Below are 14,669 nucleotides of genomic sequence, written 5' to 3' on the forward strand. Positions count from 1 at the left end.
CCATCTCTAGTTATAAACAAGAGCTACCATGTCTCAAGTGTGTAATAGTAATTTATTTATCTGGAAGTTATCATGGAGCAGGATGTTATTGATCAAACATACATGAAGTTTTGTGTGTGTGTGTTTATATAGAATGCTTCTTGCTTAGTGATGCTTTTCTCTCAAAAGTATTTTGTAAAAAATGACCTCATGGACAGCGTAATAATCACTGCAGATCACTGTTAATGCAGATTAAATTTGATATTAAAAACTGAATAATCTACTTATGGATTGATCTGTGTCTGTGACCAGCATGCCATGGTGCTTTTGATGGGACATTGATGAAGTCATGAGGTCATATTGATTGTTGTAGTGGCCATTAATTAAGGGGGGAAGAGGCCCAGAACTGTAATGGGTGTGCCAGGATGAATAACAAGCAGAGGAATTTATACTAAATCTATTGCCAGATGAACTCTGTGTCACAATACTGACTTCAAAGAGTAGGTCATATTGCAGTCTCTTTTTTTTTTTTTTGAAATTAGTTTCTTCTCTTTTTTTATTTCTGTTGCCCTTCTATTGGCTTCAGTTGAAATGATCGTCTGACAGCCGATTCCCAGTTCAGAATACAGATTTTGATAGCATCAATATAGTAATTTACTTAGTTACAGAATACACATTAGGCCCAAACATTAGGCTGCTTCATGAATAATCATTTAGTGTAAGTATGTGAAGGGAACCAGTGAATGGAAGATAAGTGTATAAAATGTAAGTGTCATAAGTGTAGCAAAAAGTTGTGCGTGTGAACTGAGAACAGGAGTTATGAAGGAAAAAACTGAATGCTGGGGTAACTCAATAAATCATCCTGTTCAGGGATATCCTGGACTGTGTCCGACCTTTTCAACATTATCAACATTATCTGCTATCTAACTTTCCAAATATTTTCTGTTCCACTCCTCCTCACATTTTACTGTCTGTCTCTTGTGCTCAGTTTCTCTTGGTTTTACTCTATTAATGTTTTCATGAACTCATTCCTGCAGTGTAGTAAGCCTGCCTTTACATCCTTAGCCCTTTTTCTCCTCCTCAATACACTTGCTTCTGCAAAACATCTGTTTAAGTAGACCTTAATGGTGTGCCATGTCCTGAGCTACTTGGAGGGAAATAACCCTCTACATTTGCCACACAGACCTTAATGGGGCATTCACTGATTTTTACATAAAGGCTAGTTTACTTGTCATGGGGAGTGCTACTCAGCCTGTGACTTTCCAAAGTCTGAAAAAATAACCTTGTTGATGACATAACATTATCTTATGTTGGGCTTTGAGAGAAAATGTCCAACTGATAGCTTATGTTACCAACTGGAGGAGTTTAAATGACACGGGCCTTTACCAGGCAACAAAATGTACTATTGGTTGTGGGAAGGACTGTGTGTGTAGGACTCAGTGTTTTGTAGCTTGACCCATACTATGGATTAAAAACAATACATAAATGATTAAAAACAGACGGCGACTACACTTGTATGCTTCTTAAAAATATTATTCCTGCCTAACAATGCCTAATCTCAGGTTATATGAGGCTACAACCTGCCCATTAAAGGACAGGTGATTAAAAGAGCTCCAGACCACTTAAAAAAACATATAGACAGTTGACAGTTCGTATACAAATTTCCCTAAAATGTGTTTTGCCTTGTTGCAAATTGTGCTAATGTAAGAAAACAAAAATGGTGCAATCCATAAAGGGTTCAGTATGAGGTAGTGATGTGAACACCATTTGAGTCCTCTGGAGGAAGCTTCATAGCTTGAGACCAAGCCATGTGATTACTAAAGAGAGTCCTGGTGAAGAATATTCCTCTGAAATACTCCCTACAATGCCTCAGGTTTCTGGGAAGCTAGTGGCTCATGTGCACCTCATGTGATGCTTGTCTTTTTGTCTTTGACATCATGGTTATGTTAATGAGAAGAGTAGTAAGGCTGTGCTTTCCCTCATGACACAATTCTTCTCACTGAGCACAGGAATACTGAGCAACAACCAGTACAGCAGTATTGTGAAGCTCAGTAAAATTGAGTGAAAGATGCTGCTTTTTCTGCTAAATTCATTGTGTGCTGTCTCAGCTTTCCAGTGTGTGTCATGCTTTTATATTAAAACTTTATGGTGAGAACATGACATTAACAGTACCAGGGTTAAGGGTGTGTCAAAGTACAACTTAGCATTTGGTGTTTAATGCTAATTACACATGTTCTCCTATTCTTCTCTTTAGACATTTTAACTTGCAGATGAAGAGAGACACAACTCTATTTTCCCCAGATCTCATCATTGAGGTATCAGGAGAGGTGGCACCCATTGATACATCACATATTTACAGTGGAGAAATATTTGGTAAGTCCAGCTGTCTCCACACACCACAACCTGCAGCAGAAGCACAGTTCTTTTCTTTTCTAATATAATTACGGTGCTTTTATTTTTCTGCATAATCATTTTTCTTTGTATCATCCCTACGCAATCCCTTATATCATCTCGTGAGTGACTTCTCAAACATTTCAACTGAGGAGATAATGTTTCCATCTACAGCATTATGGAATATTGTATGTGTGTATGTGTGAGAGGAAAAGGTCGTTTTTGGCCAGTGTTTATCACATCACAAACAAATACACACAGGACATACTTTTTATCCAGTTTTTTCCTTCTGCTCTTAATCCCTTCCCTTCCCAGACGTCTTCCTGCTGCCCGTCTCCAGCAGAGTTTAAATAAACAAGAGAAAAAATGGTTTAGTTTGTCCTGTTTTGATCAGTGTTTGTGAAACAAAGGGAAAGGGGACCTGAAGTATTCTTCAGATCAGATTTGTTTCATTGTTTATTGGGTTTGGAAGGATTTTACTTTGATCTTCAGTTACAGACAAATACTATTGTTTTTCTGCCTATCCTCATCCTCATCCTCATCCTCTTTGTGCTTCAGGTGAAAAGGGCACTCTGACCCATGGCTCCGTGGTTGATGGGCGCTTTGAGGGCTTCATTAAAACCCACCAAGGAGTGTACTATGTTGAACCCTCGGAGAGATACCTAAACAACAAGAATGTGCCCTTCCACTCTGTCATCTATCACGAGGATGATATCAGTAAGTACCTGCCATTGCACTTGCTTCACTGAAAGACACTATGTGGTCTAAAGGTAGTTCATGTCCACATAATAAGCACACCTGTCGGGAAAGATGCAACTTTCTTGCCTTTAGATATGCCACAAACATGTGGCTTGTAAGTACTTTTTAACAGGAACCTTTTTGAAATGCATCAGTGTAGGAATGTGTTGGCTGAAGATTTTTACCTGACTTGTTTTATGTAAAAATTAATGGTATATTAAAAGAAAAATAAGGTTGGGGAGAAGGTTATGTTTAACAGGATGGTATCAGCAGGATTTGGCTCTGGGTCCTGGGCCATGGTAGCCTGACAAGCCAGGCCCACATCAAGATGTTGGGTCTGGGAACTCACCATTGACAGGGCTCAATCTGAGGGGCGGGATAAACGGTTGTCTTTCAAATTCCCTCTGCACGCAATAGGATAGCACTACAACCAGGCAGAGCAACGAAGAACGTAGCGAAGCTAGTTGATAGATTAAACTTTTGCCGTATCCGGTCGGCAAAACTCAGAACACATCTTCCTTTTTTAAGAATGACTTCAGTGCCGTTCTTTTCTCAAAGAAAAGCTTAACTCCGCAAGTCTTCCAGAAGGCCGCTGTTCCCAGCAGCAGCAGCAGCAGCAGCCATAAGCCCTGCCCATCGACTCTATACACAATGTGATTGGCCTGACTAGAGTTTGGTTTTTCCAGCTCGCAAGTCAACGGAGAGTGCCTAGACCCCCCTGGCTGCATATCATTTGCTGCCACTAGGCTGTGTCTAGATTTCTAGGCTAGGGCCACAGACAAGTTGTTCCAGTATTTATACTGGAAGCAGTATTGGAGCACGATACAGCAAAGGTATGACTCATATCCGTTAATGTCAGACTACAACCAATTGATAGATGCTCAGACAGGCAAGGTGGGGTTGTGGGTAAAAACAATCCAGCGAGTTGAGAGTCATGATTCCAGCTCAAAGAACCGCATTTAGCAGACAGGCAGTAAGTCTGATATGAACCCCGCCCTGGTTTTGGGCTGGCTGATACACTGCACTCTGTCCTGCTAATTGCTTCTCTGGAAAACACACACACACACGCACACGCATAAACATAAACATAGGGAGAGTCTTTTGAACTGCTGAAGGAAATTTAAGCAAATTATTATTTGCAAATTAGCATAGATATGGGGAAGTCATCCACCCACAGCATGTCATTCTGTCAGTAGTGACGGAGAAGAAGCTGGTTGGAGGGAGCAAAAGGTTGCAGGTGAAATTGAGGAAAAGTCAAACCCACTAGATAAAGACTTTTTTTTTTTCTTTTGTAACTTGGGTCATTTCATTCCTGCCTTTTATATTCCCAGTCAGTTCTGATTTGGCAAGATGTGTCTGCCATTCCACATGCACCTTAATGCACAGTGACAGCAGGGTTTTCAGGTGGCCCCTCCTCACATCTACATTAAGTAAACGGTCACAGACAGAAGAAGAAGAAACACTGTGCACTGTTATTTTGATATCCTAGTGAAATGAACTGAAAACAATAGCTGAAAAATGCATTTATTAACATAAAGACCTATTCTCTACACCTCTGCATTAAAAAATATTCACGTCTTTAAGATGGTTGAAATGCATCCTAACTTTAGACTATTTTAAAGTGTTCATATTATGCTTTTTGGCTTTTTCCCTTTATTGTGTTATATATCTTTTTGTGTACGTTATAGGTTTAAAAAGTGAAAAAGACCAAAGTCCACCCCAAAGGGACTTACCATCTTCCAGAGAAAACACTGTTCACAAACCGCTCCTCTATTGTAGTCCAGCCTTTACTTCTGTGATGAACGTTCGTCACTTTGTAACACACGTTATAATGCTCGCCTAGCTGCTAGCATGGCACCCCCTCATACTCTGCAACTGACTGGCTAGCAGTACTTACCTAGGTACTGCGCATGTGTGACTCCCAACAAAGATGGAACAGAAGTAGCTAAAACGGAGAGCTCAACACACAGGGTGAAAAGAGGAGCTGCAGCAATGTGCAGTACAACAAAAAGATGGTGTTTTCTGAAAATTAAACCACATAAACCTATTCTGGTACAACCTCTAAATACAATTATGAACCTGAAAATGAGCATAATATGAGCACTTTAAGATATTTAGTTGACTTTTCAGATGCCAGTAAACTTGTAAAAGTGAATCACTGTATGGGCAGTGTGAGCTGTACTTAAATAGTCTCTCGCAGAATAAAACTAAATTTTAAGATTTGACTCAAATCTGTCTGTCTGCCATTAGTAATATCTCAAACCAACTGTGAAATCTTGTTTTTTAGAAGTCTCTGTGGTTTTTGGTATCGGTAAAAAAAGAGAGAGGAATGATGGTCCTCACTTCTGACTCTTGGCTTTTCTGTTCTTTCTTTTTTTTTTTTTTAACTTCTGTCCAAATTGCAAGGGCCTTTTGATTAGCAGTTGAATGAGATGGCATTCACTGTAGGGACAAAGAGGGCTTTCTCTGAAGAAAGTGAAAACACATTGTGAGAGGTTGAATGTGTTGTGTCCAGTCAGTTCAGTAACCAGCACAGGACTGTTTTCTTTACTGTATGACCAACGATAGTTGCAAGACATTCATGCTGATGTTCTGCACCACTATTATTGGGATCCTAAGTTTTGCAAATCAAAGCTGCTCAGAAGCAAGTGACCCATTAGTTTACAACATTTAAATCGAAACTGTTTTTTCAAGTTTTCAATGCCAATTATTAGTAGTTAAGGAAACCGAGAACTGATATTTGGAACCGATAGTGGAGCCAAAGTAGCTTACTTTTTAATTTAACTTTATTGTTATCGGTCAAATAAAACACTGATACATATCTGCAAACTGCCAACAAACGGACTGATAGTCGGCCAGGACCGATAATCGGTCTATCCCTCATTGAAACCAACATCATCAGAGCACATAGATTTTTTTTCTTTTCTTCGTATAACAGTCCCTTAAAATGATGTAAAACACTTGCACACTATTGTGACACCGCATTGTTTATTATTGTTCAAGTAATTTGGAGTTTTGGCTGCTGACCCTCAATAAACTTAATAGTTCATGGCACATTAAATAAACATGATCTATTCCTCGTCATTAGTCTGTTTGTTCATACCTCCTTTATCTGAAATAACCTTCTTAGAGATGTAGAGAAACTTTGAATCATACTTTCTTTGACGTGGGATTGCCATATGGGTGTGGCCAGTGGTGAACTGTGTTGTGGTTACCAGCAGAGGTGGTGATTGTATATTGTAAGACTGATCCCACCTTGTTTTTGTGATCCAGTAAAGACAGCTGCTGAAGCCAGATGGCCATGCTCTAGTGGGACACAGATTCATATGTTGTTGCTGAAATGTGTATTGTTTATATGAAAAAAGAAAAAGCAGTGACTTTGTACAGTGTGTGCCGTCTGGGTATGAACGCCGTGGAGATTGTAATTGTGTGAAAATACTGTGAGAATTCCCTGAGTAGTCTATTAATGTAACGGCAGCGTTGTTTGACATTTGTTGATCTGAACTGGTTGAACCAACAGACTGGAAATTCTATTCATATTGTAGGACATAGAGGTAGTTTGAAGCCCCATCCCATTTGCCCTTCAAAATTCAATGCAGTGTGTGTACTAGCTTGGAGAAAACTTTTACGCAGCAGTTGTAAATTGGAATAAGGCTGGACTGAACAGAGAAGCAATGTTTTCAGTTGGTAGAGGCAGATCATGCTCATTTCTGCTCAGAGAGGAAGAAGAATGGAAGGTAACATCCGTTACCTTACATTTGCTTTTGGAGAAAAGCGATATTGCTCAAGCTTTTTATTCAATGCAGCTACTCTTACACCCTGAATCACTGTGATTTAGGGCTTTGACTCCGAACTTCGTTATTCGAATATAATTCAAATATTAAAAAAAAGAATGATATTCGAACGAATATTAGGTAGCCCTTAATATTTGAATCTGTTATGGGCATTATTTTTTGTAAGTGTGTTTGCTTGTAAACGTTTTCAATTCAGATTCCGAGGCTTTTTCACGCATTTCAAAATTTAACTACACGTCGCGGCAACGCACATCGCTCGGCCGTGGCTTGCATTTCCCCCGACTCATTTCCTGGTTCTCCTTCTCCATAAACGACGTGAAATCAAGGAGAGGGTTAATGTTTCCTGCTACAGATGACTCACCGTGAAACAGAAAGAACAGGGGAGACACTTTGTTCCTCTCACTATGACTCTAGAGTAAGCACTGACTGAAGCTACCGGTAATCACCGTCACTCCCCCCCCACACACACACACATACACACACGCCAGCTCGACGCACACACCAGCGCACAAGTATAAACATCAGACCACTTACGTAGGCTACGGTGAAAGCTCTGAACTTGTCGAACCTGTCGAAAGCATAGTGTTTGTGTTTAATCTAGGGTCTGACTTTTAATTAAAAAAAAACAAAACATCATTGCCTGCCATTGACTGATACACTGCCCTCTGGTGGACAGAACATCTAGTTCTTACTGAAGGCATTTAATGGTCAAAATATTATTAATAAATATTTGAATATATTCAAATATTAATATCAATAAACAAACAAACTTTGAATATGATTTTTGGGCGAAAGTCAAAGCCCTACTGTGATTCACCTTCTCCAGTCCACCACACATGGTTCTAAAGAGGCCCATGATGCATTGTAAGCCCTTCACAACCATTCCTTTATCTCCTCCCTATCTGCCAGATTATCCTCATAAGTATGGCTCAGAGGGCGGCTGCGCTGACCACTCAGTGCTTGAGAGGATGAGGAAGTACCAGGCATCTGTAGTAGAGGAGCCACTCAAAGTAAGTGCCTGTATCATAACAAAGCCCCCTCCTTTCAGCTCATAATTAAGCACACATGTGGACAAGGCTCATGGGATTAAAACGATTTTACCTCATATGGAACCTACCTTACACTACCAGTAAGAGCATGTGTATAGATTTAGTACCAGTGTACACGCCTTCCATCTAACACCTGATTATTTGCAATGTTGAAGCCAGGCTCAACTTTTTAAATACGGTAATGTGTCCCGACTCCATCTCCCTTCCGTTTGATCCTGATGGTTGTTTTTTTGTACAGGGGGTGAACAGTGTGTCAGAGGAGGAGGAGGAGAGCTCCCAAGGTCCTGTTATTCTGAGGAGAAAGAGGGCAGCGGCGAAAGAGAAAAACACTTGCCAGCTCTTCATCCAGACTGACCACCTCTTCTTCAAATACTACGGCACAAGAGAGGCTGTCATTGCCCAGGTAAGCACACAGTGTGTACAGACTTAAGTCTGGAGGCCTCTTGCTGGCACCCAGGGTGCAAAATTATCTTAATTGTTCACCAGGCAAATGGCTAGTGAATGTTCAAATTTTTCAATGCACTCAGTAGATTATTATTGTTTTTTTGGCTGGTGAGTGAAGTAGATCTACCAGCCACTTGCATATTTTACCAGCATTTGGCTGGTCAGGTGCTAATTTTGCACCCTGCTGGTATCAAATACAAGAATTACTTAAAGATCTAATTGGCAGACGTGTCACAGAGTCACCCTTTTTGTCAGAAATGGCAGCCTCTGGAAATGTGACAAAGCTAAGTGTCATATATATGCATAAATGCATGATATGTTGCTTTTTCCACTGCTGCATAGTCCTTACTCTACTGTCACTTCACCTTCACTTTCTTTGCAGATATCCAGCCATGTAAAGGCTATTGACTCAATTTACCAGGCCACAGACTTCCTGGGCATCCGAAACATCAGCTTCATGGTAAAAAGGATCAGGGTGAGTTGAATCTCAGTGCTGCAGAATCAGTTTATACAACAGCTGGCCAGAAAGGAATCAAGCTGCTAATATGAGTGAAGAAGTTTGCTTTATCTGTTAATATGTCAGTGTAAGAAAGAATCGTGTTCAACTCTCCTTTATTCAGATAAATACTACCAACGATGAAAAAGACAAAACCAATCCGTTTCGCTTTGCCAACATTGGAGTGGAGAAGTTTTTGGAGCTTAACTCTGAGCAGAACCACGATGACTACTGCCTAGCCTATGTCTTCTCTGACAGGGACTTTGATGATGGGGTTCTTGGCTTGGCTTGGGTTGGAGCACCTTCAGGTTTGTACACAACATAACCACACACACACACAAACACACACACACACACACTCACTCACTCACTCTTTTGAGAGCGAAGTAAGGCCTTTATTAGGAAAGGAAAAATCATAAACACACTAATCTTCTGCATTACCAAGGTACATCACAAGGTATCAACCTAAATATAACTTTTACCTTTCACAAAAAGGCTTCCAAAGCGATTGGTATAGCAAAACAAACATTCTGGTCAGTCTGGTCATTGAAGAAAGAAGATGTGACTAAATTGTCACACGGATTAGAATGTGTTTTTGTTATAGTCATTAATAACCTGCTAATATGTTGCTTGGGTGCAGGGGTTAAAGGGCAGCTTTAATGACCTCTGAACAAAATACAGCTTGGACTGACCATGTGCTGCTACAATACTTAGCTAAAGTGGGTAAAAGTGGCTGAAATTGAACACACATTATCTCAAAGTGACAATCACTTGGGTCAGTCACTCATTAAATGTTTATCTCCTAATGTGAAACAAGGTAAAAATGGGGCATGGAGGAAATTGTGTTAGAGGAGTAACTGGTTAGTATCCGAGTTTAACTGAACCCATTCTGATACTTTATATATCGTGAATGATACTAAATAAATCTAATATTAGATTAGGTTCTCCTTCCTATTCCTTTTGAATAAGTTCAGACACCACCATCTCTACATGAAGAGCAATACAGCAACAAACGCAGACAATCAATACAGGCAAATTGGCAATGCTGTAAGCTGAAAGAATCGATTGAGGACGAGAGATGGAGAGGAGAATGGGCTGCAGTGAGCTGTGGTGTGATTATTTGAACAATGAGAGGCTAGAACGAGCAGCCATCAGGGATACTGAGCTACACAAGACACACACACACACACACACACACACACACACACACACACACACACACACACACACACACACACACACACACACACACACACACATGCAGGGAAGAAACGTATAATGTGCAGCCATACTACATACTGCACTTGCACATAATGGATACATTGTTTATTGCTTTGTTTCTGTGCGGCTAAAAGCTGAAGTTGCCTCCTTATGACTGGGTTTATGGATTATGGGAAAACAGAATCACTGCAGGCATGCTTATTTTATTAAGTGGTTTCCAGGTTTTTTTCAAGTTGATCTTGTTTTTGCCATTTTCATAATTGAATTTACAGAAAAAGCAGGAAATTCATCACATTTAAATTCATAGTTTTGTGGTTTTTAAAGGTGCTGTACTCAACATTCAGAACATTAATATAGCCGTAAACAAATTATGCTATGTAAAGATAAAGTGGAGTAATGGCGTCCTGAGCTCTGTGTCTGTTGTAATCTGAGCTTCTCCGTTTTTTTTTTTTTGATAGCCGGTCCGGTTGTGCGTGCATGTTAGTGCATGTGGCCGTGAAAAAACATACATATTTCACATGTTGGGGAACGGTCTGGGGGAGCCGTTTTTCAGTATTTTGAGTACAGCCCCTTTAAAACAACATTATTATTCTTTACAATATGTATCTTAATTTCCTTCATTACATACTGTATATTCTTATATATAGTAGGTACAGTAAGTCGTTTGTACATGTTGAACCAAGACTCAATGATGCAATGCATTGGGGCAGTTATAACAGGCATGTCAGGTTATACATTTTCAAATCACTTGGGTTATGTTTCACTTTTTTGTTTACCTTTTGGTTAGTTTATACATGACCATACAGACTTGTAGGTGTATAACCTGTACATCAATGATTATGTTTTACTTGTTAAAACATAAGTGGGGCTCATAATCCTCAGTGATAAAGTTGTGTCTAATTGTTTTAGAATCTTTACATGGAATATGTCGATGTAACTAATAAGAACGATGGGGAAAAAAACTAGGAAATTAAGACAACATAAGTAAAAAATTATAATATTGTTATTGGAGTGACCATTTTAAATCTATCTCTGTTTCTCTGTTGCATATTATTCTTCTGCTGATGCAGTTGGTCTGTGTTTGGCATATGCTATGATATTTTAATGGTTCCTGTTCCTCATTATTGAAGTGGATGTTTTTGTGACCAATTTATCTTCAGTTCAGGCACCAACTTTGGCTCACATTTTCTAAAAGAGAAAGATCATTTTAGTAAGACGTAACGTAACGTAACGTGCTTGCGTGCGTGCGTGTGTGCGTGCGTGCGTGCGTGCGTGTTACCTGCTAGGGTAGCTGGCTGCAGGATTCAAAGGATCACTTCACCTAACTCTTAACACCGTGCCCCACAGGAACAAACATGCTTTGGATTGAAGCCAATTGAACCTATTTGATGATTGTTAACTTTAGTCTGCGACGGTAAAATAACCCAATGTTAAAATTAGGGCTGGGCAATGATTAAAAGTTTTAATCGCGATTAATTGCATGATTTCCCTGATTATCGCGATTAATCGCATTGTTAAATGTAAAATCCAATAATGAATTCAAAAGTAGTGTATAACGCAATTTTATTTTAAATGTTCTGCCATATGAACGAAAGTGCCATAACATTTGTTCTGCAAACACTTAACATCAGCATTTTGTTTATACAGTAGCAGATAAATAAAATATGTATTGTAAATCTCAACTTAAACAATGTAATCAAAGCAAATGCAAAATTAAAGCTTATTGCCACTGCCAAGGCATTAATGTTATACTGTTTGTTATATATGAAATAAAACTGCCCACAAAATCCTGAGCCACAATCATAACATTAAAACTGTAACTCTGAGATAATTATGGTTACCCAGTGATGTCCAGTAGTCCCCAGTGAGAGTAACAGTGGGTGCACGTTGTAAAGTTGTCACTTTTGGAGTCCTCTCCTTTTCATACAACTCTTGTATTCTGCTTGTGATGGTGCGAGGGAATTTCATGCCTGCTGTCATTTGTTGCGATTCTCAGAATGTTTCTCAGACTGACGTCCTCCACAACACTAATGGGCCTGCAGACTGTAGCTATCCACTTCGCTATGGCATTTGTTAGCTTCTCTTGCCTTTGTCTATCTATACTTCTCCCACACGCTGCATCGTCTGCCGACGCGCCACTGTTTGTTTCGTTGAATGATTTGCTGGTATCAACTGTGTGTATTTCATTTAGGTGATATTTCAGACTGGAAGTACTCCGGTGATAAGAAAATTCGACTTTGCAGTGGTTACAAATAACTTTGCTTCTGTCGACTGCGCTGTCTGGAAGAACTCTAAAATGAAAATGGCCACGTAAAAGTTCCGTACCCTTTTCCATGTTGGTTGGTTTGTTTATCCGCCAATTCTTTTCTTTTCTGGTTCCTGTAAGCGCGTCAGCACAGACTTTTAAAAAATAAAGGCCTGTGAGCAACAGACTTTTACAATAATAAAAGAAATAATAAAAACTGCGTTAATGTGCGATAAAATAATTGTCGGCGTTAATTAATTAATGAGTTAAAGCGATAATAACGCGTTAACTTGCCCAGCCCTAGTTAAAATACGAATAATTGTCTCTGTGAAATGTTGTCTAGTATTTAAATTGTACATCAATCCATTCTGCTCATATATATTTTTTATTCGCCTGCCACAGGAAGCTCTGGGGGCATCTGTGAAAAGAGCAGACTGTACTCTGATGGAAAGAGGAAGTCTCTGAACACTGGTATCATCACTGTGCAGAACTACGCCTCCCACGTCCCTCCCAAGGTGTCACACATTACCTTCGCTCATGAGGTTGGGCACAACTTTGGCTCTCCAGTAAGTACTATGATTTAAAACAATGGCTTTTTTGCCAGTACACTTCTTTCTCTTGTCAAGCTCTGCGATCTATTATATGAATCTGTCTCTCAAGTCTCTCTGCCCTTTACTTGCCTACTGTTTTACAGCATGACTCAGGGATTGAATGCACCCCTGGAGAGTCTAAGTTGCAGAACCAAAAGGAGCAGGGAAACTACATCATGTATGCCAGAGCCACATCAGGGGATAAGCTCAACAATAACAAGTTCTCAATCTGCAGCATTCGCAATATAAGCGCTGTTCTGACAAAGAAGAGAAATGACTGTTTTGTTGGTAAATTCTCTCTTATGAACTTATCTGTTCCTGTCTGTGTGTGGGTGAGAGAGATTCTGTCTTCATGCTGTTGTGTCTGTGCGTACAGAGTCTGGCCAGCCTATCTGTGGTAATGGACTAGTGGAAACTGGAGAAGAGTGTGACTGCGGCTACAGTGATCAGTGTAAAGACATCTGCTGCTATAATGCCAACGAAGGGGAGGGCCTAAAGTGCAAACTCAAACCTGGAAAAATCTGCAGGTCAGATGTGATTAGCATGCCTTTCTTCAGTCCTGTAATTTGTGAAATAATTATTTAGCACACATATTTCTGTTAATAGCATAGTATTTGTTTGACTTGTGATTACATATTTGTAATTCTTATTCCGCAGTCCCAGCCAAGGCCCATGTTGCACACAAGAGTGTACTTTCAAGGGCGCGAATGAGAGTCCGTGCAGACTGGAGTCTGAGTGCGCCCAAGAGGGCAAGTGCAATGGAGCTACTGCTCTGTGTCCTGCCTCAGAACCAAAGGCAAACTTCACCTCTTGCCATTCTGAAACACAAGTCTGCCTTAATGGGGTATGTTAGTATTAGTTGCCCTCTTGCTGTTCCATGTGTGGTATGTGCTGTTTTGTGAGCTTGTGTTTGTATAAAAGGTTTTGAAAGTAATTAGTTTTACTTGTTTGGACCAGGTATGCTCTGGTTCCATTTGTGAGAAGTATGGTATGGAGGTATGCACCTGTGCCAGCCAAGAGGGCAAGGATGAGGCAGCTGAGCTGTGCCATGTGTGCTGCATGGAGAAAAGTGAGTGACTGGCTGCAAAACACACAATCTCAGTAGTAATATTAAGCTAGAATGATGTGATGACATCAATAGTTAGTCAGGACTGAGTTATTGTCAGTATCTCAAAGGTCACTCCCTCTCCTTCTGCCCTCAGTGAAGCCCAACACCTGCAGCAGTACAGGCTCAGAGAAATGGGCCCAATTTTTCAACAAGAAGACCACAACACTGCAGCCTGGCTCACCCTGCAATGACTTTAAGGGCTACTGTGATGTGTTCATGAGGTGTCGTCTGGTGGACGCCGACGGGCCTCTGGCAAGGCTTAAGAAAGCCATCTTTAATGCAGAACTCTATGAGAATATTGCAGAGTGGATAGTGGTGAGTGTCTTAGTACAAAGCAAAGATCCATCAACACAATGGCACACATACATATAGAAACTATTTCTATTCAGATACCCTTTAATATATCCTCTGTTACCCAGGCTCACTGGTGGGCAGTGCTGTTGATGGGCATCGCTCTTATTATGCTAATGGCTGGCTTCATCAAGATTTGCAGCGTCCACACCCCCAGCAGCAACCCCAAACTGCCCCCACCAAAGCCACTGCCAGGTACAGTACATCATATGTGTCTATCTTGACATGTATGTTCACATGCACCCACTTTAGATGGATAATTT

General features: G+C 40.2%; 1 protein-coding gene across 1 annotated transcript in view; it reads left to right on the forward strand.

Annotated features, from left to right (window-relative positions):
• The window catches only part of adam10a (ADAM metallopeptidase domain 10a), a 32,071-nt gene that overhangs the window by 13,744 nt on the left and 3,658 nt on the right, over window positions 1–14,669 (forward strand). The window contains exons 3-15 of the mRNA XM_039794530.1: window positions 2,234–2,352; window positions 2,929–3,087; window positions 7,812–7,912; window positions 8,190–8,354; window positions 8,778–8,870; window positions 9,016–9,199; window positions 12,760–12,923; window positions 13,052–13,235; window positions 13,324–13,474; window positions 13,605–13,791; window positions 13,905–14,016; window positions 14,150–14,370; window positions 14,475–14,601. Coding sequence (XP_039650464.1) covers window positions 2,234–2,352; window positions 2,929–3,087; window positions 7,812–7,912; window positions 8,190–8,354; window positions 8,778–8,870; window positions 9,016–9,199; window positions 12,760–12,923; window positions 13,052–13,235; window positions 13,324–13,474; window positions 13,605–13,791; window positions 13,905–14,016; window positions 14,150–14,370; window positions 14,475–14,601 — 1,967 coding nt within the window. The remainder of the gene's footprint in view (window positions 1–2,233; window positions 2,353–2,928; window positions 3,088–7,811; window positions 7,913–8,189; window positions 8,355–8,777; window positions 8,871–9,015; window positions 9,200–12,759; window positions 12,924–13,051; window positions 13,236–13,323; window positions 13,475–13,604; window positions 13,792–13,904; window positions 14,017–14,149; window positions 14,371–14,474; window positions 14,602–14,669) is intronic.

Source organism: Perca fluviatilis, chromosome 3 (genome assembly GCF_010015445.1).
Source record: "Perca fluviatilis chromosome 3, GENO_Pfluv_1.0, whole genome shotgun sequence".
NCBI lineage: Eukaryota > Metazoa > Chordata > Actinopteri > Perciformes > Percidae > Perca > Perca fluviatilis.